We start from the raw sequence: 27,696 nt of genomic DNA, 5'->3' as shown, positions 1-27,696 counted from the left end.
TATCCATTAACAGATTTATTTTTTCTTTCCATAATCTCAGAATAACTGATATCTCTACATTTCCTGATGGAAGTAAAAAAAACCCAAAAGCCAGCCATTGAGGAAGCTAGGAACCCCCAGGTGTTGTTAGCCTGTTTTTTGCTCCTTGATACTGGTTAAAAACATCCCTCTTGCCAAGTTCTGGGCCAAATCAATGGGTAAACATTAGTCATCAGATGTGTGATCAGCTGGCAAAGCTTTTGGAATTGCTTTTCCTTTCTACAAGTTGAGTTGTAGAAAGGTTCAAGCTGCTATTAAATCTGTTAGAGTTCTGACGAAGTTCAGCAGTTTTAAGGCATTTTTTTTGTGTAGCTTTGGGAAGCAACTCTCAAGCTCTTCAAGAGCAAAGCAACTGGCATATACTTACACTTAGCCCAATTATTAACAGGAAGGTATCATCACCAAATGTCCAGCAAAATGACCGAAGCACACCTTTCAATCAGCGAGTTAAAAGCACTTAACAGAATCACATTCTCCTGCGTCAGTCCCCCAGGAATATGTGACCTTCAGACTTTCACAATGGCTTTTCCAAGATTTTCTCCCTTTAACATTCCAATGAATGCCATTGGCATGTTCTCAAATCCTTCAGTGACTTGTTCATGGCATTTCACTTTTCCCTATCAAAAGTAAGAAAGGAAATTGCTGAGTTTTCATTCACCAGGCTGCCTAGTTTTTACCATCTTCAGGAGACTAAATTGCAACCAAATTTTCTCCAGCTTGTATGTTTCACCTGAAACATGTAGGCTGGCACACACCAGGGTAACTTTGCAAAACTAGGTAGGCTGTTGTAAGGATGTGCTTTTTTTGCAAGACCTTCTACCTGGAGTCCTAACAGGGAGCAAAAGTCACTGCTATAAAAACACACCAGGACAGATTTAGTGCTACTTGGTCCCCAAACAATGGACAGGTAGGGGATTATTTCCCCATAGCCAGGCCTGTCTCTACCCATAGGGAAGTATGGAATTGCAAATCCAAATGATCAAAAGTTGAGCCACCCCAAATCCTCACGTTTGTAAAAGCTAGAGCCTCTTAACCTTTAGTGTTCACACTCACAAGCTTTTCACAGCCATGAACCAAGTGTTGAATTCAGCCTCCATTTAGAAAAATAAAATTTAAGAAGTTCCCTATTAAGTCCCTTTAAGGCCCAGCTTCCAATTCCATAAAAATATCGATTCTTGCCAGTAACTTCAGCATGACACTACAATGGAAATCCTTGCTCATACTACAAATGAAAGGAGACTTCTGAATGGGAAATAGAGGAATTACTCAAATACGAAACTCTTCATTGCCAGAGAAGTGTTTTGAATTACTCTGGAAGCATCCTCTTTCAAAGCCTACATGTATTCTGGAATATATCTAAGTCCACAAGCTAGTATCGCAGGTCTCAACAAAGCAGAAGGGATCAGGCATGTTCACTATGGTTTGAGTGTCCCCAAAAGGCTCAAAGACCAGGTCAGGTGGAAGAAAAGTATCATGCTGGGACCTCACCTCAACAGCTATGACAAGAGACCCCTTGCAAAGAGGGAAGCTGTGGTGTGAGCACACCTTACAGAAAACTACCCCTTCCTTCCTTCCTTACCTCCACGACCCATTTTAGCAGGGCCTTCAGACCTTCCTCCCAGCGGTTATTCCAGCGGGTCACAATAAATCCTTCCATTTGAAGCTCTTTGAAGATCATTGGAACCTGCACATAAGGCCCTGCAAGAGAAAGGAACCAGCAAACAACCTGCAATCTCAGTTTCATTTAAAGTAAGACCAACGCATAAAGAGAGCTTTTAGCCAGTAAAGACCATTGAACCACTTTGTTCCAGCCAAAAGCAACAGCTATTTTTTCCAAACAGAATTTCCGGGACAAAAGACCAAGGATTCACGGACAGACAGCCACCCAGGGAAACAAAGGCCTGATCCATAAAGCTGTGGGGCTAAACACCCACCACTTCTGAAAACAGTTTCATTCAGAAGTAAAGTGGCCTCAGCTTCACCTGAGGGGCTTCAGCTGAGTCCTGGAAATACTGTTTTGACAGCCTGCCAAGCTGTCATGCTATTTCTAAATCTCAAAAAAGTTACTCACATTAAAAACCAGTTCCCTCAATCATAAAAATGTGATAGTCTCCCCACTCTCAAAAGCCTGTCCCATTTTTAAAGTGATCTGGGAGTCCAAAGCCAATCAGTTGCCAAAGAGAATTCAGACCTCCCATTTCTTCTAGAAGGCAAATTTGGAACAATTAATGTCATTGAAAGTGAATATTCATCTCAGCCACATTTCCCAGCAGTTTCACCAGTAGCTGAAATTTTATGGGGGAAAAAACCCAAAACCGTAAGCTGCCTCATCTAAAATCCCGAGGGAAATCCATTCTCTCAACTAAAAGTACATACTGTGTAAATGGCATCATGCCACCATGTGTGCCTTCTACTGATCTGTATCTGCTTAAAGCCCTGGTGAATCCTGTATTAAGTAGCTTAGTCTCTCCTTCATTTCTAATCAGCTAAAGTTCTCCATCCGATAGGAGTGTGCACAAAGGAGAATGAGTGCATGTACACACAAGGAGTGTTGTCACATTCCTGCTGTCCCAAAGCAGTGGTTAGTTACCCAAACGTACACACATATGTACACTCAAATGGCATATGGAAACAACAAATAAAATCTCAAGAGACTCCCATTACATCTTTCTCCCTGCCATCACCAAACAGGAAATAAATTTAGACACAAGAAAGCAGGCCCACACCTTTCTGAGGCACAGTGTCATTGTACTGAGAGATGGCTCCACAGACTGCAATCCTTCCATATTTCTTCATGTGGTTGATAGCAATACTGGTGAATTCTCCACCCACCTACAAGAACGAGAGCATGTGCAGCATTACAAAGAATTCAGTGTCTGGCATTGACTGCCAAAACCTGCCAGCCTTGCATTGTTGCACCAACAGGTTCAATCAAGGTGCAGAGAGGTGAGTTCCACTACTCCAAAGACTAGGTGGCTGCAGAAACCCTTACACTTAGTCAACATCTATGAGGACTTGATCTCACTCTTCTGAAAAGTAGTTATGAACACAGGGAATCAGTTTTAACTCCCAAACTGCTTCACAGATCTTGGTTTGGAAGTGTTTTGCAGGACTTGCCCTTAGATCCCTCCTCCTAAGGAGCATGTCTCGGGGCACTAAGAAGCACCACCTCTGCATTTCCCCCACACCAGTCTGCACTTTTACCTCTTCACATTATGGTGATGTCAAGTTTTTACTTAATGATTCTCTTCCCCCAAACAGGGATGTGCTGTGCTCAGAAGCTTTTAATGGAGAAAAGCTGTGAGAAAGTTTACTGCTGGGGAGAGCTCTGCACAAAACTTGGAAGTGAGAGGGAAGGGAACAGACGTGACCATGAAACCTATTTAAGACCTTAGCAGCACAGGACACGAAATTTGGAAGGGTAAGGCAAAGCAACCAGGAGCTCCTGCCACAGGGGCAAGTGCTTTGCCCTGGCACCACACATTCACATCGATTGCCAGGGCAAGGCGGGTGCATTGCAATCCACACAGAACGATGGTGCCGTCATCCCTGGATCAGCGGACAGGCCGCTGAGAGAAAGACATGCTAAAACGGTGATGATGGCTGCCCTTTAAACCAGGTAGCTAGCCTGGCAGTTTTAGGCCAGTATCTCAGCTAATACCCCTGTGCCAGGTATTATATTACCAGGTATAATGCATATGTTAGCTATACTAGTAAATGAAAAAAGTCGGGGCTTGTCCTCTGGCCTGAAGGCGAACTGACATGATTTGACTGCATCCACCCTGTTGAACTCTTTTAGCTTCCAAAACAAGACTATCATCACATTCAAACAGCCTATCAAGAACAGTCCAGCTGTACTTGCAAGAGGTCAGAAACACTCTACGGCCCACTCCAGCAATTTTACAAGTGGGTCTTGCAACTGTTTTGTTTACAGGTACTGGTGTAGCCACCTGGACCATGTAACGTATGGCCGTCCACGCTCGCTCCCCTTCCAGCAACAGCAGAGAACTGCCTGTGGTCCAAGGTGGGGCCAAGAATGGACTAGAGCTCTCTGTTCAGCATCAGTTAAATGTTCACCATGACCCTCACCTCCCCAAAATGTGCCATACTTTCCAGAGAGTGAAGATAAGCTTCTCTCTGTCCATTCAGAAACATCACCAACAATCCAGCTTTGCCTTCTGGTCTTTGTTCTGTCTGTTACTACCCAAGTCAGCTGCAGAAATAAATGTGGGAAAGGAAAAGGAAAGCAGTAAGCTCTTACAGAGACCATTTCTCAAGGGAAATCAGTATCAAGTTCCTGGTGTAGTCTTCAATTAGATGTATACAATATTGAGTTCCTGCTAGAGTTTAAGGAAAATGACAGTCTGCTCAAGGCAAGGTCCTCTCTCTCTGAACTCACATTGTCAAAGAAACAGTCATAGCCATCAGGAGAGGCCTGCCGCAGTGCTTCATCCAGAGATACAACAGTCTTGTAATTAAAGGCTTCATCAAAGCCTATTTTTTTCAGATAGGCAACCTTGTAATCTGAGCCAGCACAGCCAACCACCTTGCAACCCTGCAAGGAAAGGAGAAAAACATGTCTAAACATCCCCTTACAACACAGGCTGCCACTCAAAAGAATGCTGGGTGGAGGGCTCACCCTTAAAGTCAGGCTGTTGTCACCATAAGAGTTCCTGAGCTCTAGGAAACATTCAACCAGCTTTGCTACATCTTCAGGAGCTTGCCCCATCTTAAGACCTTACTGTAGGCATGCATTCAGGGATGTTTGCCCTCCTGATCATTCATGGCCTTGTTGCCCTGTCTCCCAGGTGACTCTCCTGAGGAGGAAGTATCAGCAGTTCAAGTCACTCACCCCAATTTTAGCGAGCTGCCCCACCACAGAGCCCACAGCACCAGCTGCAGCATTAACCAGCACTGTCTCTCCTAGCTTCATCTTGCAGACCTCCAGCAGACCAAAATACGCAGTGAGACTGTGAAGAAAAAGAAAGAACGCTCAGTGAGGAATAAAAGACACCAGACAGAGAGATGTGACTTGACCACATTGAACCAAAATATTGTCACAACCAGAACAAGGTTCAGTTTTCCTCATTCTTTACGAAATACAAAAATAAATCCAAACTTCTTAATCTGGCTTTTTACAGCCATCCCAGAAAAAAAAAGACGCTACTGGGAAACAGGATGCCGTGGCATAAGTCTACCTTAGGTGAAAACAGCTTTTCTTGTGCTCACTAACTGAAAGGAGAAACAGAGATAACTGTAAGGTGACAACTCAGTTACACACTGGAAGAGAGAGTAAATCCAAGCTAGACAGAGGTCAGTAGCCAGCTGGTATCTACCAGATTGAGGCAAAGATTAAATGATACTCATCAAAAATCAAAGCTGGCAGAAAAAGAAAAAATGGTGGCAAAACCTTGCTGAACCGACAGGCACACTGCTCCTGGGGACTACTGTGCACAGCTATGGTTGCTGGGTGAATAGTAATCTGTAGGAACTACTAAAGTTTAGCTTAAGCATGTTCCACTGATCATATAAATACTGAATGACATCAGGCTCTGCAAGCTTCCTGAAGCAATGTGATCAACTGGCCAAGAATCCCAACAAACTTTTTTTCTAACTTCTAAATTCAAGCTTGGAGCTTCCCGCTTGGTCCAAACTGAAAGGATGAACTGAATCCATCCAGCAGCTGCCTGGAAAAACATGCATCTTGCCTGATGTCAAAATGAAATCTGAGGAGTTCTACATCACATACAATGTTACAATCATTTTAAAGCCTTCAGCGTCAACTAAACTGACCAAGTCTTGGTGTCCCATACAAACTACAGATAAAGAGAATGTGAGAAGATGACTGAGAGACTGCAGTAATGAATATGGATTCTGAAGCACAGCAGCTCTGTCTGCTGCAGTGCAATTTAAAGGACCTCTATTTTCCGCACATGACAACAGCTGCCTTTTGCCATTTTGGGGGCAATTCTGGAAATACAGTGATAGCAGAAGAGCCCAATCGGCAGAAGCAGACTAGTCCAGATGCCAGTCACTTTTGAGTGTTTCCACTGAGGTTAGTTCAGATTGAGCTTGATTCTTTCCAGCCCCTCCTGGATCCTCTTCCTACCTTATTACAAATCCTCAAGGAGAGGCACCATAATCTCCAAGGCAAATATCCTCTGATCTAAAGGACGAGCCAAACTTCAGGCCCTCTACAGGGTAAGGGCATCCAGAAGCACACATGTTTTTTACCAGAGTGAGCAGACAACATGCTCGTAGAACAAGACGAGGGAAAAAGGTCATACAGATAGGCAGAAACATCCTGCACAGCAAAATCCAGGGCATAGTTGCCTTTGCATCTCAAAACTCACCCTGGCATGCCAACCGTCCCAAGAGCCAGAGATTTGGGGAGTGATTCTGGCCAACTGGAAGGAAGGAGTTGTAGGTCTTTCCCATCAGAGATGAAATGAGTTCTCCAGCCACTTCTAGCCACAACAAAGGCCCCCACTGTGAAAGCAGGATTATTGCTTTCTACAATCCTGTTTAGAAGAAGATAAAAAAAAATAAAAGAATACCCTGTCAGAGACAAATAATTACTGGCTCTTCCCTCCTTTATTCCTGTTGCTGTGTGATGCAGGAGAAAAGAAACATTTCACATCAGAACATTTAGCCCACACCTGCTGATGCTGTAGGCTTCTGATGCCTTTCCTGAAATGTCTACAATCTCTCCTCACCAGGGGGATACTGGGCAAGATGATTCTAGACTCAGCCCTGCCCACAACAAATCCAATGTTCCCACATGGGTGACGACTTTTTTTTTGACTAGCACCAGTCTGGTATGAATTCAGACTAGGCTTCTTTGACTTAGAAGGCAGAAAGAGGATGCTGGGATTATAGGGTGGAAAAGCAAGAAGTCACAGATAGGCTGTAACAAGCAGTTCCATTCTCAGACAACCTGCACCTCATTTAAAGGATGAAGATCCTGAAGATGGAACCTCTTGGGGTAACAAAACCAGATAGAAAGCAGTATCTAATAACAGGGAGAAGTTCATACTTGTGGTGTCTCTACGCCAAATGAAAATTGAACTTTCTTAGCCCAATGGGAAAATTACGTTGGGAAGGGATAGGTAAGCAGCTCTTGGAATATTGAAAACAGCTGGCTTTCTGTTCAGCAGACTTGGTTGTTAATTTATCCCAGCCCTCAGTGTTCCTGCAGAGAAACATGAGAGTCAAAGGCCACAGGTGTTCCTGTGCAGCAACTTAAGAAGCAGCACAGTAGGAACAAGCTGACAAAGGAAAACATCTGTGTAGCTAAATTACCACAAGCTTGGGAAAGGACGGATTTAAGGTTAGATAACCCTTTGGCTAAAGCTGTATCTTAGATGACGCTGAGGTATTCTCAGTTGGAGTAGATAACATGCATGGTTTCGGGCATGCAATTACTAGCACATCAGATTTTAAAATGTGAAGTTCACACTTATGGCAAGTGCAATGGTCGGTCCTTCAAACCTCTGCTTATAAAAATTTCCGCTGAAAACATTACTGCCAGAAATAACATACAGCTTGTATCAGAGGCCTAAATGGTCTCCAAGAAGGCAAAAGAGGTTCTTGGAAGAAAAATACATTCCAACCAATTACAGGTAGGAATTGCAGAAGTATGTAGACTCAAGTCAAGAATAGGTAATACAGGCTGCAGATGTCTTGAATATCAGTACATTCCTTTGAGATCTGCAATGCATATGGATAACAAGAACTGAAGATCTTACCTGGCAACCTGTGTCCCTATCATTATGTCTCCTTCCTTCATGTCCCTTTGACTGTAAGGTCTGTAACACAGGCAGAGATGGCTTACTGTAAGCAACTTTAATGATGTTCCAGATATACTGTGAAGTGGTAGCTACTGTCTGATCCAGAAAAAGAGCATAAGCAGTGATGTTGAACAGATCGTAAAGAGCTTGTCATTGTAATGACAAATCTGGATGTATTCCATAGCCAGCTACTTGAATGAATACTGGGCTAGAGTGTTGGGGACACAATAACATTAATCCTCCCAGCATGGTCCACCACTATAAGAAGCCTGAGACTCCAAAGAACTACGATGCTCTGGTCCACCAGGCTTCTTCAAATCACCCAGTCTCCCTGTGCTTGAACCACCACGTATTAACATGGGCATATCAGCAATTTCCTACTTAGAATATGTATCCTGTCCTGGTTTCAGCTGGGATAGAGTTAATTGTCTTCCTAGTAGCTGGTATAGTGCTAACTTTTAACACTGATGTTTTCAGTTGTTGCTCAGTAATGTTTAGTCTAAAGTCAAGGATTTTTCAGCTCCTCACGCCCAGCCAGCAAGAAAGCTGGAGGGGCACAAGAAGTTGGGAGGGGACACAGCCAGGGCAGCTGACCCAAACTGGCCAATGGGGTATTCCATACCATGTGACGTCATGTCCAGTATATAAACTGGGGGGTGTGGGGGGGGGGGGATCGCCGCTCACAGACTAACTGAGCATCAGTCAGTGGGTGGTGAGCAATTCCATTGTGCATCACTTGTATGTTCCAAACCTTTTATTATTACTAATGTCATTTTATTAGTGTTATCATTCTTAGTTTCTTCTTTGCTGTTGAATTAAACTGTTCTTATCTCAACCCACAAGTTTTACTTTTTTTTTTTCCCCCTATTGTCTCCCCCGTCCCACTGGGTGGCAGGGGAAGTGAGTGAGAGGCTGTGTGGTGCTTAGTTGCTGGCTGGGGTTAAACCACAGCAATCCTTAAGTACAAGGTTGCTAAGATAAATGAAGCAGCTACTGCAACAGGACTGCAGTCTCATTTGAGCCCATTGCATTCCAGTGGAAGAGACGTGACAAGAAACAACAACAGAGTCCAAGAAAAGTCTAGCGCTGCAGCATCATTATCCTAATGTCTGGCTAAATCTGGCACAACTCTATATTGGGAGTCTTGTAATTTACACACATTTTATAAAAAGCAGACAAAGGCATCTCGGACTCTGGCAACAAAAGAGTGCTCCCAGTACCTTGCTTTTGAGGTTTAAGTGGGAGATCAAATGAGATATCTCAGCCAGCAATTTAAAAAGAAGAAAAAGATATACCTCATGTAAGGATCAACACTGAGAAACACTGATTCAAGCAGCAACTCTGCAACAAAAGATAAAGCAAATTCCTGGGCATTAGCAGTGCAGTGAAGCATAGTTTCTACAAGTCAGTCTTTCAACAAAAGTGATACGAATTCCTGACAGCTCAAAAACCCCATATCCCATCATCCTTTGGGAAAAACTACCAGAAGCAACTATTACATTCATTAGCTTTGTCTGGATTATCGCTGTGCTGTTAAAAAAGACACTTTCTGTAGTGTATCTTTAGGAAGCTAGCTTCTCTTCAACTCCGTTTTTTTTTTTAATCTGCCTCCTCTCTCTGTAGAAGGCTCCAAGAGGCCAGACCCCCTAAGCAAAATACTAACTTCCTTTCTACTCCTATACAAAATGCCTTGCCATCATTCAACCAGCAGAGGGTGGTAAGAAACCTTGGCACAGGTCAAATACAAACACACTTTGCTGCCTTAAACAGAAACCATTAGGCTATCTTTCCAGGTAGCCTAATCCATCTTACTGTTTCTAACGCCACTATTTCTTGTGAAATAGACTGTTAAACAAATTTTAATTTATGTTTTCATTCACACAGCAGTTTTAGCTGTTCATCTCCATCTATTAATACTTTTCATTGCCTGTGCTGCAGTGGTCTTGCTAGTACCAGCTAGAAATATATTCAGATATAAATATTTTCCCATTACTCAGAGCAAGCAGGAAAAACAGTCAAGACCATGTAACATAACGAGAAAGGCCATCTCTTTTAAAAGTGTTACTCTAGTATGAAGCTATGCCTCTTCTTGCTGTAGAGATTACAGTGGAAAGGAAGAAATTACTCCATGTTCTTAAATACTCACAGGCATGAAATTTTTAAGTGTGTCTGAATGCTACAGAAGTACACATGCTATGAAAACACTTGAAACTATATGTAAGAAGGAATCACCTTTCAAACCTTTAAGTTGTTAACATAACTAGTACTTTAATGCAATTTCTTTGGCACACCTTCTAAACTTGAGTAAATTTTGCGAGGGACAAGTGGTGGTGTGAGGCTCAACACAGCATGGTACAAATGTCCATGTGAAGCCAAAAATCAAGGTTCATTATTTTATCAACAGCTCTTGGATATTTTAAGTTATCATATTCCCTACCCTTTTCAAAACAGAGAAACACGGGAATAAATAAAGCCTGTGCATTTTTTACTCTTTTTATTCACTCTCTCTTGCTGTCACAACAGGTCAAATATAACAGATAAGCACTGGCAAAAAAATAGATGTTGAATGCAGACAGAAGTCTTGCCTTGTTGCTTCTTAAAATGAAAGACCAGCCCCCACTGACTCCAGCCCCAAGGCCTCCCAGCTGCAGGCTCCCTCCCACTCCAGTCACTCTGCTGTCCCCCAGCATATCAATACCTTCCCTATCAGCATGAAAAACTCCAATGAAAACCTCCTCCCGGAACCTACCATCTTCTCCAGGTTTCTCTAAAGGATTTTGCAAAATAAAGTAGATGAAAACCTTTCACCAGTAAAGCATGTTTGCGTTTTACTACAGTTACCTCATTTGCTCTGTCATGGTTCACTCCTCTCTTTCTAAATTAATCGAATTCTGTCTCCTTGTGGCTGTCAGTTTTGAGGGTGTATCACTTCAGCAATATTCTCCAGTAAGCTTTATTTGCAAACACATTCGAACGCCTTTGCCATCAGGTACTGTGTGTGATTAGGCAGCGTCAGACTGTGAAAGGCATGCCGCTGCTGCTGTGTACTGGAGTTAGAAGAGCTCAGCCACTGCTTCTAAGGGTATTGTCAGAAGGCAGCGTGTCTTAAAACCCACCAAACTCACCAGCGTACATGTTCTTGAGCAATTACCCTCCTCTGTTAAGGTGCATGGCTTGCCACAAGCCGTGCCAACCCATTTTTGAAAATCCAAGCCAGAGAAACGTACAAACAGTTCTACAGATGCACAGCCATTCATCAGCAATCGGACAACCTCCAGAAAAAATAAGAACAGGTGGCACTCCACTCACCTCCATCCTTTAGGTTTGGCAGCTCTATCTTTTTCAGGTCGAAGTCACTGGTTTTGGGGAAACCCTCAAAATGCTTCTTCAGAACCCACACCTTGGCAGTCACCATCCTGTGCAACAAACAGCAGGGCCAAAGAGTGCCTGTCAGAGATGCCCAACGTTGCTGGGCTGCTCATGGGGGCTGGTTTAGACCTCATGAAGCAGAACAGTATTTTCATAACATGCCATTACACAAGACAGCCTCTACTTGCATCCTGAGGCATTATCACTGGATCAAGAAAATATCTGAAAAGCCCCCTCACTGCCTAAGCAACCCAGAACTTCCTGTGACCTGCCAGACCTGCCTGCCTACTGGTAGCAAGCCCTGGTGTGGGAAGTCAGCCCCAGCAAGATGTATGGCTCCCACTCTAAAGAAACTTAAGAGGGAAAATCTACTAGTTTAAGGAGAAAAAAAAATCGTGGAAGGAAAAGAACCAAAAACATTTAAACTCACTCTTTCGCCCTGATTACATGGGTTGAGTACTGAACCTAAACTTTTACAAGCTTGATCAAAGTGCAAATGAGAAATACAAAGGTAAGAAAGACCTCTTTCTGTGACACCCCATATGTTGAAAGAAAACACTTCTCCAGTTGCCAAGCTCAGGGCTTAGAACTGGGAGCACATTGTCACCAGCATTTTCCATACAAGACAGAAATAAACAAATGACTTGCATTTGTTTTACCTTCACAGCCCCTTTTTCCTTCCTATAAGCAAGCACATCAACAAGGGCAAAGAAAGAGAAGTTTATACTTAGAGCATGCAGGTGGAAAACTGTGTCTTCTGCTGACAAGGCGAGTCAATAACCTTTGCACCCAGCTCAGTGGCTGGATTCCTTCAGTCACACACACCTCCTGAAAGGCAAAGACATCTGCTTTCGTCAACAGAGCAGGTACCACCCTCAGTCCACTCTCCCAGGAGCAAGTCTAAGTCCTCAGTAAACCTGGCACAGGGCACACCCAGTGTGATTTACCTTTCTCCTATTAAGATTTGAGATTATCCTTAAAGACTGCTCCAATTCAGCACGCAGCCAGTTGCACAGGAACGTCCTGCAATATGCCAGGCTAAATATACAAACCCCACAGTCCTAGAAACCACAAAATACTGCAGTCTGGAGACAGAGACTATTCCCCGGAGCAGGAGTTTCTTCAAATCACATTTTACAAGTCCAGCCCTAAAACTCTTAAGAGTTCTGCCACTGAGGAAAAAACATCTAATTAAAAATGAATATAAAATTCATCGTTCAATCCATCATTTAACACAACAAACGATCCATATGTTCGCCACTACCACAATGGAACACTATCATGACATTTAGATAGTGAGATGTCTGCAGGCTCTCAAGACATCTGTACCCACGTTGTGTGCTCTGACACCTTCACTGTTCCCAGTGCACGCACCAAAGGATCAGAGCTTGTGTGGCTATGCCTCTGCATGCTGGGATCTCTGTGTGTTGCAGAGCCACCTAAAGAAGCAGTAGCAAGCTTTGGCATTTTGCCTCAACTGTGTTGCAATGAGGCATGTGGCATGGCAAAAAACTTTGTCCAGGTGTTGTCCCACAGGTGGGGTCGTTTACCCCGTGTGGGAAACGCCAATATAGACACAGAGCAGAGGTATTTTATTCCAATTCATGTTTGCGCAAAGATGGGGGCTAGGTGGTAATCCACAAAGCTAGCACCCCGTATTCACAGTTTCTATTGGGTTAAAGTTTCCCGCTTCCAATTAAAGGTACAGTGTTCTTTTATTCTACAGTGCGTGCGTGTGTGTGTGTGTGTGTGTGTTGACTTGGTGGTCGTGATCTCCCCCTGCTGCCTTTACTTTTCCTCCAGTTATCGAAGATCGTTGCTGACTTCATGCCTATTAGCAATTATTCAACTTTTCAGCGCCTCCTGGGGTAGGATGTTCCTTTCTTATCAGTCTTTTAGTTCTTCTTCAGGGGCACAGTCGTTAGCAAGGCATGCCTTGTGTATACAAGGGTATCTTATTTCAGAAGATCTGTGTGGTCTTCTTAAGTACATCACTTCTTAAGTACATAATTTCTTAAGTACATCACAGGGACTACCTGTCTTCACCTTTTATTTTTCTTGTGAAAATATTAAGTAGAATATGAAGGGTGGAAAGTGAGACTAATACATAGTGGCACGTTTAACGACAAAACACCTGAAGACAAAAGGACTAATTAGGAACATAGACCTGAGAAAACAAACAAAACTTTTTTAAAGATGCACAAGCAAGGACCAGGGATAACAGGGCAAGCTCTCAATTATTGAGATAAAAGCAAAAGCCGCCAGACCCAGAAACTCATCTGCTCTCAGGAACTTTCTGTAATGCAGGATGTTCCTGGTTCCACGATGAGAAACAAACACAGCACAGGTGAACGGTTCCTGCATTAGGAGTGGGTGCTGGGGAAATCACCTACATCAGGACAGGCAGATCTTTCACAAAATGGAAGAAGAATCGTCAAGCTTACTGTCAAAGCATCCCGCATTCGTTAAGTGAGCAGCCAAAACCAGCACTCCTCACATCCCACATACAATCACAACAAGAACCAAGGCCACAGAAAACTTACCTGCAGAAATCGCATCTGACCTGCAAATGTTTTTTCTTAAAAAAAAAAAAAAAAAGGCAGGTGGCACTCCCCTGGCATTTCCATCCGCCGCTATATTTTCTTTGGTATGAACGGTGCTTATCTGTACTTTTCAGTAACAAAAGATACTGCGACACTGCAGCAACAACAACGCAAACTCAGCAAAGGGTCTCACAGGAGCAAAAGGTAAGTTCAGAGTAACACAAAACTGATCCCACTCAGTCGCTTATACACACAAGCACTAAGATGTGTTTGTCCCAGCAGTGTGTCCTGCATTCAGAAAGAGGTACCCATGTGCTCCAGCCAGGAATGACCGGGGACAAGGGATGACAGCTAGGTCGGCAGCCATGCACTCGTGCCATTTGTACCCCCGGGGAGCCAACAGTGATTCAGAAATGCTTTGTCTCCCATTCTGTCCCACCTCTGTGAGTCATCGACTCCCTGCTTTTTGTCTCTTTTGTCTGTGTGCAGCAAGGCTCCAGCCCTGATTTCTCTACATTCCCACCATCATCTCTTAATAGCTTGATTCTTCAATTTAGTCTGAGTACAGGAACATACTGTCCCCTGTTTTAGGCCATCCTTTGTTTTCCCTATCTGGTCCTCTAAATAAGGTGCACAAAGATGTGCTGTAATACTGATGATCTGCAATCAGGTGCCATCAATACTGGCCATTTTCTCTCTCTGCTGCTGTTCCTTCTGGTGCTTCCACACTCATACTTCCCATTCACACCAATCTTCAAATTCCTATAAAAAACTTCTACTTTTTTTGATACACAGATTTTCCAGCAGAGCAATGATCCCTCCTACAAACAATATGGAAGTATTAATTTCACTGAATCATTTTTATTACATTTAGGCCTACCTTTGAGAACAGGACAAATTTTCTGCTGACCTCTTCTCACCTTCTACTGAAATTGCATTATTATAGCCACTTCAAGGCTAGGTATGTGAACGAAAAAGCCCCAAACCAAACAAACAGAAAACAGAACACAGATACATGCTTGATGAATGGATTCACAAACCAATTTCCAGGTTAACAAACCAAGATTATTTTGTATATTTAGATATAAAATCATAAGAACTGGTAAGGACGATGTTGCTTAAGCATATTAAAGAACTCTAAAGCATAAAGAGCAGTGATGATGTGCTTAAGAAATTATGCACTTCAGCCACCTTAAAAAGGCCACAAAGGTCTTGTGAAACAAGATACCCTTTGTATACACAAGGCATGCCTTGCTAACGACTGTGCCCCTGAAGAAGAACTAAAAGACTGATAAGAAGGGAACATCCTACCCCAGGAGGCACCGGAAGTAAAGTAATTGCTAATAGGCATGAAGTCAGCAACGATCTTCGATAACTGGAGGAAAAGTAAAGGCGGCAGGGGGAGATCACGACCACGGACTCAATCCAAGACGAAAAAGACCCCACCTCCGACTCTCCATGACCATCTGCCGTAGAATAAAAGAACACTACCTTTAATTCGAAGCAGGGAAAACTTTAGCCCAACAGAAACTGTGGTAGATAAGCAATTACCAATAACAGTTTTGGGGAAGAACTTTGGAAATTAAGTATGTATAACTGAACTGTATAAATTGCTTGCCAGTTTAGGCATGAGGTGTGCTAGCTTTGTGCATTACCACCAGGCCCCATCTTTGTGCAAACATGAACTGGAATAAAATACCTCTGCTCTGTGTGTACATTGGCGTTTCAAACACCGGGTAAACAACTTTTGGGACAACAGTGATGCAACATTTGTGGGGTCCAGTAAAAGCATTACTGGACTAAACATGTGATAGCCACCATCACAGCTCCAAGAGCAGTAACCATTGTGCTGTAAAACTACTTTGTTGTGTCAGTGGATTTGAATAACATATTTCTTTTGAATGTTTTCTGTATTAAGTGTTTCATAGACCACTATAAACATTACTGCAAAGAGGCAGCTATGATAAAAACTTGAGAAAAGACAGTCCATGAAGGTGATAAAAAGACCCTTTTAAAAATAATTAATTTCTAGCAAGTCCCAGGAAAAAATTAAGTTGATGCATTTCTGCCTGATATTGATACAAAAGAACCATGAAAGCTTTTACTGAAATTTAATTACAAGACAGCATTTATTCTGATGTCCTTCAAACCCTCCTTGTTCTCTGGTCTAGCCCATCAAGTTATCAAAAAATAAAGTTTTACATTAATCTCTATCAACTTCTTCAATAAAATCAGACACCTAGGAAAGAAGGAATGGATTGGGGAATCTCGGCTTTATGCACTAACAATATATGTAAGAAAGCAAAGATCCAGCCTGTGTTCAGACACTGCAGTTGGTGCAATCTGTAGCAGAGCTGCAAGCAAAGCACCTTCACACAGGTTATCACAGCTCAATCCCCAAAATCAGCGTGGGGAAGGAGGTTCACAATTCAGGGGAAAATAGAAGAGAAAAGAAGGAAGAGGTGAAAACCAGGATCCCATAGTACATACTAGCAAATGGAAAAGAAGGTCAGGAACAAAAGAGAGGACAGACAAGTCTGAGAAAATTGAGTGTGACTGGAGGCTGAGGAGCTGGTTGGTGGCGATACCTGAAATCTGGGAATCTTCACATTGAAGTAGAAAAGTAGTAAAGCTCTCGAGGGAGCATGAGTCAAACCAGCAAAGTTTACTTTCCTTAAGTAATCCCAACTAACATTTGTATCATGTGTGGTATTGTTATCAACTAATATGTATAATATGATTGAAGTAACCAGGGAGCTGCTAAAGTCCTGTGTACAGCCCCCATCAGTTAATATCTAAAATAGGGAAACAATAACTAGACATGATTTAGGGTTTAGAAACTAACTATTAGACAATGGGGCTTTATGTTTATGTCAGAAAAGGTAATGGATTGTGGTCTGGTCAATAAACCTTGAAGAACTGCTTGGAACTGCCAAGACAGAGTAAGAAGTAGGTAAAAGGTAATTCCTACAGGCAGAGATCATGACCACCAACTCATTGACCACCTACTCAAATTATACCACCTACTCAAAAGAAGACAATGAAGGAAGAAGACAGAGTCTGTGCACTAATTTACATGAGAGGCAAAGAAGAAAGAACCAATCATTAAGAGAAATAATAATGAATATGTATTACTTAAGCACATAAATGTGGGAATTTTTGAGACAAAGATGTGCTGTCTTGAGACAGGCACCCATTCATGCGCATCAATGAAATTAATTTGAAAATACCTCAACTCTGTGTGTTATTGGCTTGCACATCGGGCAAACAAACCCCATTTGTGGGACAACAATATGGTTTCCTAGCCTGGGCTTGTCCAAATCTAACCCTGAGGACAAAACTGTCTTAGAAGCCTGTCAGTTACAAAAAAGTTCAATTCAAATTTGGGGTTAGCTTAACAGCTCATCTTGCTGCCAGTCACAATTAATTTGCAGATATGGCTGTGGTACTTGTTTCCTTTTATCTCCATTCTGAAGCAGGAACAGCTATGCTCCCAGCTACACTGGAAGAAAAGCATATGATTAAAAGCTGAGTAAAGTATATATCTCATCTCAGACATAATTAGTTTGTAGATCAGTGCTGAGGAAAAAGCCACCAATCAACACAACAGCAAAGTCGTTCAGGAAATCATCATCTCATCTAGTGCCTTCCTCCCAATCCAGTTTACGCAGTCTCCTGTGTTTTACATCTTGTGTTGAGAGAAGAACAGAGTGGCCTTGTTATGCTGACTAGTGGTGGATAAGAAAACCTGTATGTTGAAAAATGTGTAAGATACCAGAGGAAATCACTTTTGGTCGATCTTGCAATTCCCTGGGAAGATAAGAACTTTAGGACCTTTTAGATAATTTAGCTTAGAAGCATCAATATGGTTTTTGTTAAAAGAATGTAAATCAAGAAAAGATATTAATGAACGTTCTTCAGGATAAGTTGTATCAAAACATGTAAGGTGTCCCACTGCGCAGAATCACTAGAAGAGGGTGAACTAGTGGACAAGTGAGGAAGACTATGGAAGACCACCAAAGATCTCGAGTGTGTCTGTGCCAAGGACATTTACATATATTAATGAGTTCCCAGAATTCAGATGACTATGTTAATTACTTCCAGGAAAAAATCATTAATATGTATATCCATTTTGTATATAATCTCAACTGTTGAAAGAATTGGTGTGCACGATAGGTGGAGCGATCCCCCATGCACCCAGTGCTGCAATAAAGAACGCCTGCTTTCTAAAACTCCAAAATCAAGTCTTAGAGGGTTTCTGAAGTACTGACTTACAGTAACACTGCAGCATTTCAAAGCAATCTGCCAGGCACCAGCATAAAAGACTTTCTAAATACTTTAAAAAACAAACAAACAAACAAACAAACAAACTTAAAAGGACTTCTTGGCAGTAGAGACTGCCAAGGGAGTCATAATCCTGCGGCTACGATTCCCCACACATTACAGGATTACCAATTACCTGGGAGCGAATATGGCCTCAAATCGTAAGTGCCTGTGAGTTAGCAAAAATTACCTGTTCCTCCCTTCTGCTTTAGCTATTACAATGCTTTCTCAGGAATTATTTTTTCCTGTGGCGGAAAACAAGGTAAAGGCAAACCGCTTACGTGATACTTTTGGCAGACACTATACCACAAATATCTGAGCAAGCATGATGCTGCATTGTGAAACAATAAAGCTGCAACTTCACTTCTTTATGCAATGCTATCAAGCCCTGGAAGGAGGTCAAAGATTGGAGGTGAGTAGTCATAACTCAGTAAAAAACTGTTGCCCTGCACTTTGTTGCAAGGCTGTAATTCCAACACAGGTTCAACAGTCCTGCAGAGCAAGCACACACAGGGAGGGGAAAAGGAAAGCCAAGACCTGCACTGAAACAGGTAAGCTGCCCTTCAGCTCTCAGAAATTGCACATAAAATAAGAATCTTAAGAACTATGTCTGACAAGAAAGAATAAGCAAGAAGGCCACAGATAGGAAGGAAGACAGGACACTGCAGGTGACCTGGGCTGACAAACCAAGCCAAAGCTTCTTGAAGGGCCAGCTGTGATTCCCTGGTCACTGCAGTGCACTCTTAAGCTTCTTCCAAGCACTTTCTGCTTCCCCCTTGCTTAAATGTTGATACAGTCCAAGCACATGCTGCAACATCAGTAAATGCAAATTCCATCAAAGCTGTTGAGACATACTGCAGCACAGTACTTCTTACATTTGCGGGGACATGCCTGTTACTGCACCACAGAGAGAAGTATTTCATTTGCTTGATTTTACAGCTACCAAAAAACCCTCCTTTTTTTAAAGCTCCATTAAGCTTAAATTTCTAGAAAACTCAATTTAAATTAAACCCTAAACTTTTGACTACACCAAGCAAGCAATTTAAGGGAAAAAGATAAGAAATCTCAGGCTGGTATCTCATGGTGTGAAGTTACTGCAAGAGCTTCAGGACTTAATAAGCCTGTCCGTTGACTGCTCCTTCCCTCATTTCTCACTACTTACCTCTACAAAGGTTAAGCACCCCTGCCTCTTGCAGTGTAGTGTATTAAGACAGCCCTGTGTGCTCAGAAAGGAAGTTACAAACATACCTTCAAGCAATAGCAATCCCTCTGAGGCCCCCTCCTGAATTTCTCGAATATTACAAAGGCAGATTCATCCTTGAATGAGTTCCTGCTTGTAACACAAGCAACCAGCTTCTCCCTCAAGAGGAAAACTAGCTGCTCCTACCATATCTAAGACATACCTGTCATCTGTTACCCCTCCAATACATCCATAGTATTAAGGAGACTGAGATGGATAAATGAAAAGATAAAGTGACAAGAGAGAAAAAACAAAAAAGGGGGAAGTCAATGAGAGTCAAAGGAACTGCAGTGGAAGGGTAGAAGCACAGAGCAGTGATCAGCACCTCTTGAATCGCTGCTTTAGACAGCAGGCAGCATCTGGCAAAAGGGGCCTGAGGACCTCCTCACTCCTGCAGCGCACATTAGCTCAGCATAGTACTCTACTGTTATATTCCACAGTGAGTAAAAATAGGTGCATCTGTGCAAAACGCCATCCTAGGGCTCTCACAGCCATTGGGACAGAGAAGTCATCCTGCAGTGACACACAGCCCCTGACAAGACTTGCCTCTCACCACTGATGAACACTGATCACTGGTGTGAACTCAGACTGAGACATTTCCTATGGTATGTAAATGGGAGTGTCCATCTAGCCCTACCAGAGGGCATGTGATACTAGACCTGTTGGTCATCAACACAAGTGAGCTAATCGGTGATGTCAAGATTGGAGGCAGCCTGGGCTGCAGTGACGATGCACTGGTGGAGTTCACAGTCCTGAGGGATATGGGTCAGGTGAAGAGTAAAGTCAGTACCCTGAATTTTAGGACAGTAAAGTTCCAGCTGTTCAAGGAGCTAGTCAATAGGACCCCCTGGGAAACTGCCCTCAGGAACAAGGGAGCAGAACAGAGCTGGCAGATCTTTAAGGATGCTTTCCATAGAGCGCAAGAGCTTTTGATCCCCAGGTGTAAGAAATCAGGAAAGGAGGGCAAGAGACTGGCATGGCTGAGTCAAGATGTGCCGGTCAAACTAAAGGCCAAGAAGGAAATGCACAGGCAGTGGAAGCAGGGACAGGTATCCTGGGAAGAGTAGAGGTATGCTGCCTGGTTGTGTTGGGATGGGGTCAGGAAGGCCAAGGCGCTTGGCAAGGGATGCAAAGAATAAGAAGGGCTTCTACAGGTATGTCAGCCAGAAAAGGAAGGTCAAAGAAAGCATACCCTCCCAATGAACATGAATGGCAAACTGGTAACAACAGACAAAGACAAGGCTGAGGTACTCAACAACTTTTTTTGCCTCAGTCTTCACTGGCAACCTCTCTTCGCACACCTCTCAAGTGGATGGACCGCAAAATGGGGACTGGAGGAGCAAAGTCCCTCCCACTGTAAGCAAACATCAGGTTCATGACCACCTGAGGAACCTGAACATACATAAGTCTATGGGACCTGACAAGATGGCTAATGTAGTTGTCAACCACCCTCCATGATATATGAAAAGTCATGACAGTCAGGTGAAGTCCCTGGAGACTGGAAAAAGGGAAATATTGCACCCATTTTTAAGAAGAGTAGAAAGGAGGACCCTGGGAACTACCGACGTGTCAGCCCCACCTCCGTGCCTGGGAAGATCATGGAACAGATCCTCCTAAAAGCTCTCCTAAGGCACATGGAGGACAGGAAGGTGATCTGAGACAGCCAGCATGGCTTCGCCAAGGGCAAGTCCTGCCTGACCAACCTAGTGGCCTTCTATGATGGTGTGACTACATCAGTGGACAAGGGAAGAGCTACGGATGTCATCTATCTGGAGTTCTGTAAGGCCTTTGACACAATCCCCCACAGCATCCTTCTCTCTAAATTGGAGAGAGATGAATTTGATGGGTGGACTGTTCGGTGGATGAGGAATTGGCTGGATGGTCACATCCAGAGGGTAGTAGTCAACGGCTCTATGTCCGCATGGAGATCAGTGACAAGTGGTGTCCCTCAGGGGCCCATATTGGGACCTGTACTGTTTAATATCTTCATCAATAACAGAGACAGTGGGATCAAGTGCAGCCTCAGCAAGTTTGCAGATGACACCAAGCTGAGCGGTGCGGTTGGCACACCTGAGGGACGGGATGCCATCCAGAGGGTACTGGACAAGCTTGAGAAGTGGGCCCATGTCAACCTCATGAGGTTCAACAAGGTCAAGGTCCTGCCCCTGGGTTGGGGCAACCCCTGGTATCAATACAGGCTGGGGGGTGAAGGGATTGAGAGCAGCCCTGCAGAGAAGGACTTGGGGGTACTGGTGGATGAAAAACTGGACATACGCCAACAACATGTACTTGCAGCCCAGAAAGCCAACCATACCCTGGGCTGCATCAAAAGAAGCATGGCCAGCAGGTCACAGGAGGCGATTCTGCCCATCGACTCTGCTCTGGTGAGACCCCACCTGGAGTCCTGCATCCAGATCTGGGGTCCTCAGCACAGGAAACACATGGACCTGTTGGAGTGAGTCCAGAGGAGGGCCACTGTGGGAACATATTTAGCTAACGGTCACAAGAGCATTCCAAACCCCTTTAGAAGGCCTTGAACAGAAGAAACAAGAAGACAAAAAAAGAAAGATACCAATTAGAAGAACACAGGTGCGCATTCAACGATAAAGGGAACTTGGCACAAAGAACCTCAATTCGGCAGTTTATCTTGACCAATTAGACTGAGACAAGTTTTGCATGTTTTAGTTAGTATAACCAATTATATCTTATGTTTATGCGTGGGTACAGTGTTGATATAACCAATCATTAAGTGTAACTAGGCGTGTGGACAACGCGTGAATAATGTGTGTAACCAATAGTAAAATAGCTAAATGCATGTACGGATGTAACCAATGTATAAAATGATGTCTGATGCTCTAGTAAAGGGTCTTCAACTATGATCATATTGATTTGTCGTTGAGTCCATGATTATGCTCCCGCAGGCCACAAAAATGATCAGAGGAATGGAGCCCCTCTCCTATGAAAAAAGGCTGAGAGAGTTGGGGTTGATCAGCCTGGAGAAGAGAAGGCTCCAGGGAGACCTGACTGTGGCCTTTCAATACTTAAAAGGGGCTTATACGAAAGATGGGGACAAACTTATTAGCAGGGCCTGTTGCGACAGGACAATGGGTAATGGTTTTAAGTGAAAAGAGAGTTGCTTCAGACTAGATATAAGGAAGAATTTTTTTACACAGTGAAACACTGGAACAGGTTGCCCAGTGAGGTGGTAGATGCCCCATCCCTGGAAGTGTTCAAGGTCAGGCTGTACAGGGCTCTGAGCAACCTGGTCTTGTTGAAGATGTCCCTGCTCACTGCAGGGGGTTGAACTAGATGACTTTTAAAGGTCCCTTCCAACCCAAACTATTCTGTCATTCTATGATTCTTCCTTCCTGCTTTCCGCCCTTCCTCCTTCTATATGCTTGCTTGCTCCCTCAGAAAACATTCTCCTGTGTCTCATGAAGCATCTATCTTCTGCCACCAAGGCACCTGCAGCGTTTCTCTTTCAATCCTTTTCCTGTGTGCCAAACATGGTTTGAGAATTACACCCGTGCAGACAATATTCACTTCCAATGAAATGCATACATATACAGCTTGCACAACATAGACCTTCCTTCCCTACAAAAGCAGACTATAGCACGGTCCCTCGCTCAAATTTCTATTCAGCCCAGCGCAAGAAAACTTGTGAGAGTTAGAGCAAGGATTACTTCCCCCACTGGAGTTTAAAACACTAAATCTGGAGGCTTGAAAGAAAAATACTTGAACTGCCCCCCACACCCACTGTTCTTAGCCTTTCCTCTGGCGCTTTGTGAAGATCAGCACCTCTCCAGATGTGCAAGACTGAGAGCTGCCATGGTGAAACCCTGAGGGAAGCTTCACACGTTTTCTACGGAAGCGGAGATTCAGAAGAGAGTCCTCCAGACTTCTGGTTTCTCTGGCTAAAGCTTTTCCCATCTGAGAACCCCGAGCACGCACTCATCTGTTGCCCTTGAGTGCTGAGGGGGCTTTTAGGGTCTCACTCTCTACTCCAGGACCTTTCTTTTCAAGGGCTGTAAACCTTAACAGGAGTATCAGCTCATGAGAGGTATAGGCTTGAGCAGATATAAACCTTCTACCCCACAAGGAGACTGCAGTATCACCACAGAAGAAACAACATTTAGTGTGTATTCAACTTGTCTAGATTAGAAATGTACCTTAGTCCCAGTTATCTGACTAAAGGGAGGTCAGAATTTCTAAATCGCCTGCTTAATATTTGGTCTGGTGTTTAACCCTTGTCCTTGCTTCCCTTCCCGAATTGTAAGATTAGTGAATTTCAATGTGCTAATCTAAACTTTGAATAACTGACTGGATTTGTCGGTTCACCTGTGGTCCCAAATTTCTCAGGAAACTGAGCCACAACCTACATTAGTGGATCTTAGATGCTATTGATTGGTGCAAGGAAATCTGTATCTGCTTTAGTCTGAGAGAAGCATGGTTTTCCGCATGAAGAACATTGAAGCAAATAAAACTGCATAAACACAGCAAAGAATCAGATATAAACAGGTCACTGATGCAATCTCCCATAGTATCCTTACAGCCACACTGGTGAGATAAATTGGTGCAGAAATGCCCAAGAAGGTAAAGGACTGCAGGATTCTCCTCAGTGGGACAAAGTCCAGTTGGCAGCCCATTATTAGGGGCATCCCTCGGGGATCATATTGGGAGCCATAATGTTTGATGTCCTTATAAAAGACCTGGACAGTCATGACCTTGAAGGAGAGTCCTTCCCCAGCACTCTGAACTTGGACCCAGGTGCAGTCGGAGCACCGTGCTGAGCTCTCAGTTCCCTAGTACAAGAAAGTCACTGATATACTCAAGCAAGTCCAGTGTAGGGTCACCAAGATGATGAAGGGACTGGAAAATGTAACAGATGAGGAAAAACTTGAGAGAAATGGCTTTGTTCAGTCTCCAGAAACAAAAGCTATTGGGAGATATACTGCTTATGCTGTTTCGTAGAGCAGTATCGAGAAAATGGAAACCAGCTCATCTGAGGGGAGTGCACAGCAACAGGGTAAGAGATGACAAATGTATTTTACAAGACAGTCTTTTCCAATGATACATGGAAATTTGTGGGATTTCCCCCCCCAAAAAAACCATGACAGGGCCAGATAATGAAATAGGTTGCCTGAAGAGATTGTGGAATCTCCATCTTTCAGAATTTATACAACTTCACATGCCTGCGAGCAATCTGATCTGTCTGGTCTGGCTTTGCCCACGTGTACATAGTACATGACCTCTCAAAACCTCTACCAACCTAAATGATTCTGTGACTACATAATGGCAACCAGTGCTCTCAATTCATAATAAGCTCTTGGTACAACAACTAGTTCTTATTTCATATGAACAACTATGAGCATGAACACCTTAAGAATTAGATCAATATTAGGAGCAAGCAAAATGATAATTTCTTATTTCTTTATTATTGTTGTTTTTACTTAATATTTAGCACGTTTCTACAGCTTACTCTTGAAAATACCTAAGAACCAGAAAACTCTCATGGGAGATTTATTCAGGGTGTACACACCCTAATTTCTTTCACCAGAACTGGGTCCTGAGAAGAAAAAAAGAACAATTATCTCCTCTGAACCAAGAATCAACAGCACTATAGAATGATGTGCAAAAACCCCACCAAAATCCAAAAAACAACCCTTACAGTATTTGCCTACCCAAAAAGCTGTGTTAAATTCATCCCATGAAATAAAAAGAAACAGGTGTAGCTTTACCAAAATAGAACACCGTCTTTCATGTATCTGCTGTGGTACATGCTTTCAGTCCTCAGAGATTCTAGTGAGCAGACTAGTGAGTTGCAAAAAAACCACCTCTTTCTGAACTCATTAGATCATTCATTTTGTGCTGTATCATCATTTACTTACTAAAATCAAATCCTTTCCCAACTCTTAAAATACTCACTGCACAAACCAGTGAAGCCATACTATATGTTTACCTTTGTAGAATATCTACTTGTGACTTCAGAGCTAGGAAAGGTATCTGCTACACATTATGGTATAATAATACTAAAAATTCTCTTAGATAAGCAGCTGCTAAAAATATCTTTTCCTTCCTCAAACTGTTGCAAATATTCTGGTAAAGAAATCAAAATTTAATCACATAGAAGAGTTAGGTTTGATTAAGAAGTAAAATTGTGAAGCATAATGTATAGGATTGTTAAGTTTGAAATGTAGCCATAGAAACTTTAGGAACTGAGTTATGTGTGACTATAGGAACCTTAATATTGTTAAAGTTTGAAATAGCTAACCATAGAAACCTCACCAGGAAGTTACTGGTCTTTCTATGTTTTGTTTCAAGAAACTAAGGAAACCACCATGGACACCAGTTTGCTGCTTGGAAACCCCCTTACCCTTCCCATCTTGATTTGAGTATCGAAGACTCCAATCAGTAGAGCTAAGTGTAACTGACTAATGATTGTTTTTAAATAAGAATATTGATAAGGTCATATAATCAAAGGACCAATCATTATAAAGGTTAAATTTAAGAACGAGCATAGTAAGCATTTTTATGTAAAGAGCTTACGTAACAATGATCTGACAGAAAAAGTCTATAAAAACTGATGGATTTTGATACTAAATTGGACACGCCTTTGGAGGAGCAATCCCCTGTGACCCCAGCGCTGCAATAAATGAAGTGCCTGCTTCTTAACTTCACATTGGTGTTAAGGAGTTTTATTCCGGATTTCGGTAACAAAGCCACATGCTATATTCATTCCAACATGCTAACTGCACGTTATGTAGCTGCAACATTTTTTTGGTATTCCTTAAAATTGAACACTATCGTTAAAATAGCACATTTTACCATTTCAACAAATGAAGCACCCAACTTTTAGGGCCTATGACATCAAAGCTACTACATAACCACTTAAGAAAGGGTGAAATTATCCCTCTCCCTCATGTCACATGCAAATAGAGAACATACATGGTTATCTTTATGTTGGAAAGCCTCTCACATCCGAAGTGGCTCTTCTTTATTTCCATTTTGTTATTTCAGGCTGTAGTTAGCCTGGATGGAAAAGGAGTAGCTGGAGCAGGTACAGCACTGGCTACTCAGCCGCCAGCTCCATCAGCCACATGTTGACGATCATTTCGGCCCTTTGAAGAGCAACCAGGTGCCACCTGCAGTGTAGTCCAAGCAGCCACCTCTCACAGAAACTAACCAGGAACTAACCTTCAAGCAAGAAGCATGCAGGCATGTTTGCTACAGATCACAGATTTTCTGCCCATCAAAAATGATTCAAAAATTATCCGGAAAGATTTTCAATTCACCATATAAAAAGTGGCATTTAATGAAGGCTGTATAGTTAATGCAGTGTCAGTCTGATTCTTCCCCATACTTCAAAATAATTTTTCTCAGTATGGTGTCCAGATGTTAGCAAATGAGCAGCTGGTAAGACATCATCAAGTGCTTCCTGCCTACAGTACCTCCAACAGCAGTGCTGTCACAGCAATACCGTAAATGGATCAAGCTGCATCCAATGTAATTCCTGAAGCAAGCAAACACACAAAAATTTTTCCCTATAATACAGACCTACAATCCGAATAATTTCAAATGATTAAAATAACCTCAGACGATAAACTATATTGTTCATTACAGTAAGTTTTACAGCAACTCCCCAGACCTCAGTGGTAACACGATGTCCAGCTGACAGTACAATACGTAAGTCCTCCTGGAAAATACTGGTCTATTTTCACAGCATAACTAGAGCAGTTTCAGCAAAGAGTAAATGCATTCAGCTGACGTTGCTTTTTCACTTTGACCCAATGCAGCAGTGGACAACTACTGTTCTTCCAATGACTGACAGGCGCTCGCAACTTTTGAATAGCAGGGGGAGGTGGGGCTGAAATACAGAACTGCACTATATTTTAATCTAATTTAAGGGTGCTACAAAGACACTTCCCGCCGTAGCCAGGAGTTAACGCTCAAGCTCCTCAGCCCCGCCACACAACCCCACACTAACGCCCAAGTGCTTTCTCACCCAACCCCATCTCTTCTCTCTCAGGGACCGCGGCCGCATAGCTCCACAACCCTTCCCCCACGGGAGCAAGGCCCGCCACCTTCTCCCCTCTCAGGGACCGCGGCCGCATAGCTCCACCTCCCTTCCCCCACGGGAGCAAGGCCCGCCATCTTCTCCCCTCTCAGGGACCGCGGCCGCATACCCACCACCTTCCCGCCCCGGCCACTACCCCTCCCCGCCCCCCCAGAGCTGGAGGGGGGTCCTTCTCGTCAGCGCCTGCGCGCCGCGCTCGCCTGACCTGAGCGTGCGCGCCCTCCCCTCGGGCCAAGAGGGCCTGTTACGGATGTGCTCGCTCCTCCTCCGAAAAGCAATGAAGAGCGGACCTCCTCCCCCCGCTCCTGCCAGAAAGGG

At 43.2% G+C, this 27,696-nt stretch overlaps 1 protein-coding gene across 7 annotated transcripts; it reads right to left on the bottom strand.

The window, feature by feature from the left end:
• Positions 1 to 27,696, bottom strand: PTGR1 (prostaglandin reductase 1). Of its 7 annotated transcripts, none has more exons than XM_030003311.1 (11): positions 27,584 to 27,696; positions 11,858 to 12,026; positions 11,139 to 11,245; positions 9,125 to 9,170; positions 7,788 to 7,847; positions 6,393 to 6,560; positions 4,892 to 5,009; positions 4,439 to 4,594; positions 2,766 to 2,871; positions 1,619 to 1,737; positions 1 to 656 (listed from the first exon to the last, which is right to left on the bottom strand). In XM_030003311.1, exons 3-11 carry the CDS (start codon positions 11,242 to 11,244, stop codon positions 546 to 548), a joined length of 990 nt encoding a protein of 329 aa, XP_029859171.1. In that variant the 5' UTR covers position 11,245; positions 11,858 to 12,026; positions 27,584 to 27,696; the 3' UTR covers positions 1 to 545. The 7 variants fall into 7 exon arrangements, with proteins under 7 accessions (XP_029859171.1, XP_029859168.1, XP_029859173.1 ...); XM_030003308.1 differs by having other exon boundaries at positions 11,926 to 12,026; XM_030003313.2 differs by having other exon boundaries at positions 11,980 to 12,026; positions 27,584 to 27,693.

The sequence above is a fragment of the Aquila chrysaetos genome, chromosome Z (assembly GCF_900496995.4).
Source record: "Aquila chrysaetos chrysaetos chromosome Z, bAquChr1.4, whole genome shotgun sequence".
Taxonomy (NCBI): Eukaryota; Metazoa; Chordata; class Aves; order Accipitriformes; family Accipitridae; genus Aquila; species Aquila chrysaetos.
The sequence above is the reverse complement of the archived record's forward strand: the minus strand, read 5'-3'. Positions and strand labels throughout refer to the sequence as shown.

Excerpts from the sequence above, each read along its gene's own strand:
- PTGR1 (XM_030003311.1), bottom strand. The coding sequence starts at position 11,244 with ATGGTGACTGCCAAGGTGTGGGTTCTGAAGAAGCATTTTGAGGGTTTC. Across the intron at positions 7,848-9,124 it reads AGTGTTGATCCTTACATGAG|ACCTTACAGTCAAAGGGACA; the intron begins GTATATCTTTTT and ends CCTGTGTTACAG. Across the intron at positions 2,872-4,438 it reads ATGACTGTTTCTTTGACAAT|GTGGGTGGAGAATTCACCAG; the intron begins GTGAGTTCAGAG and ends TCGTTCTTGTAG.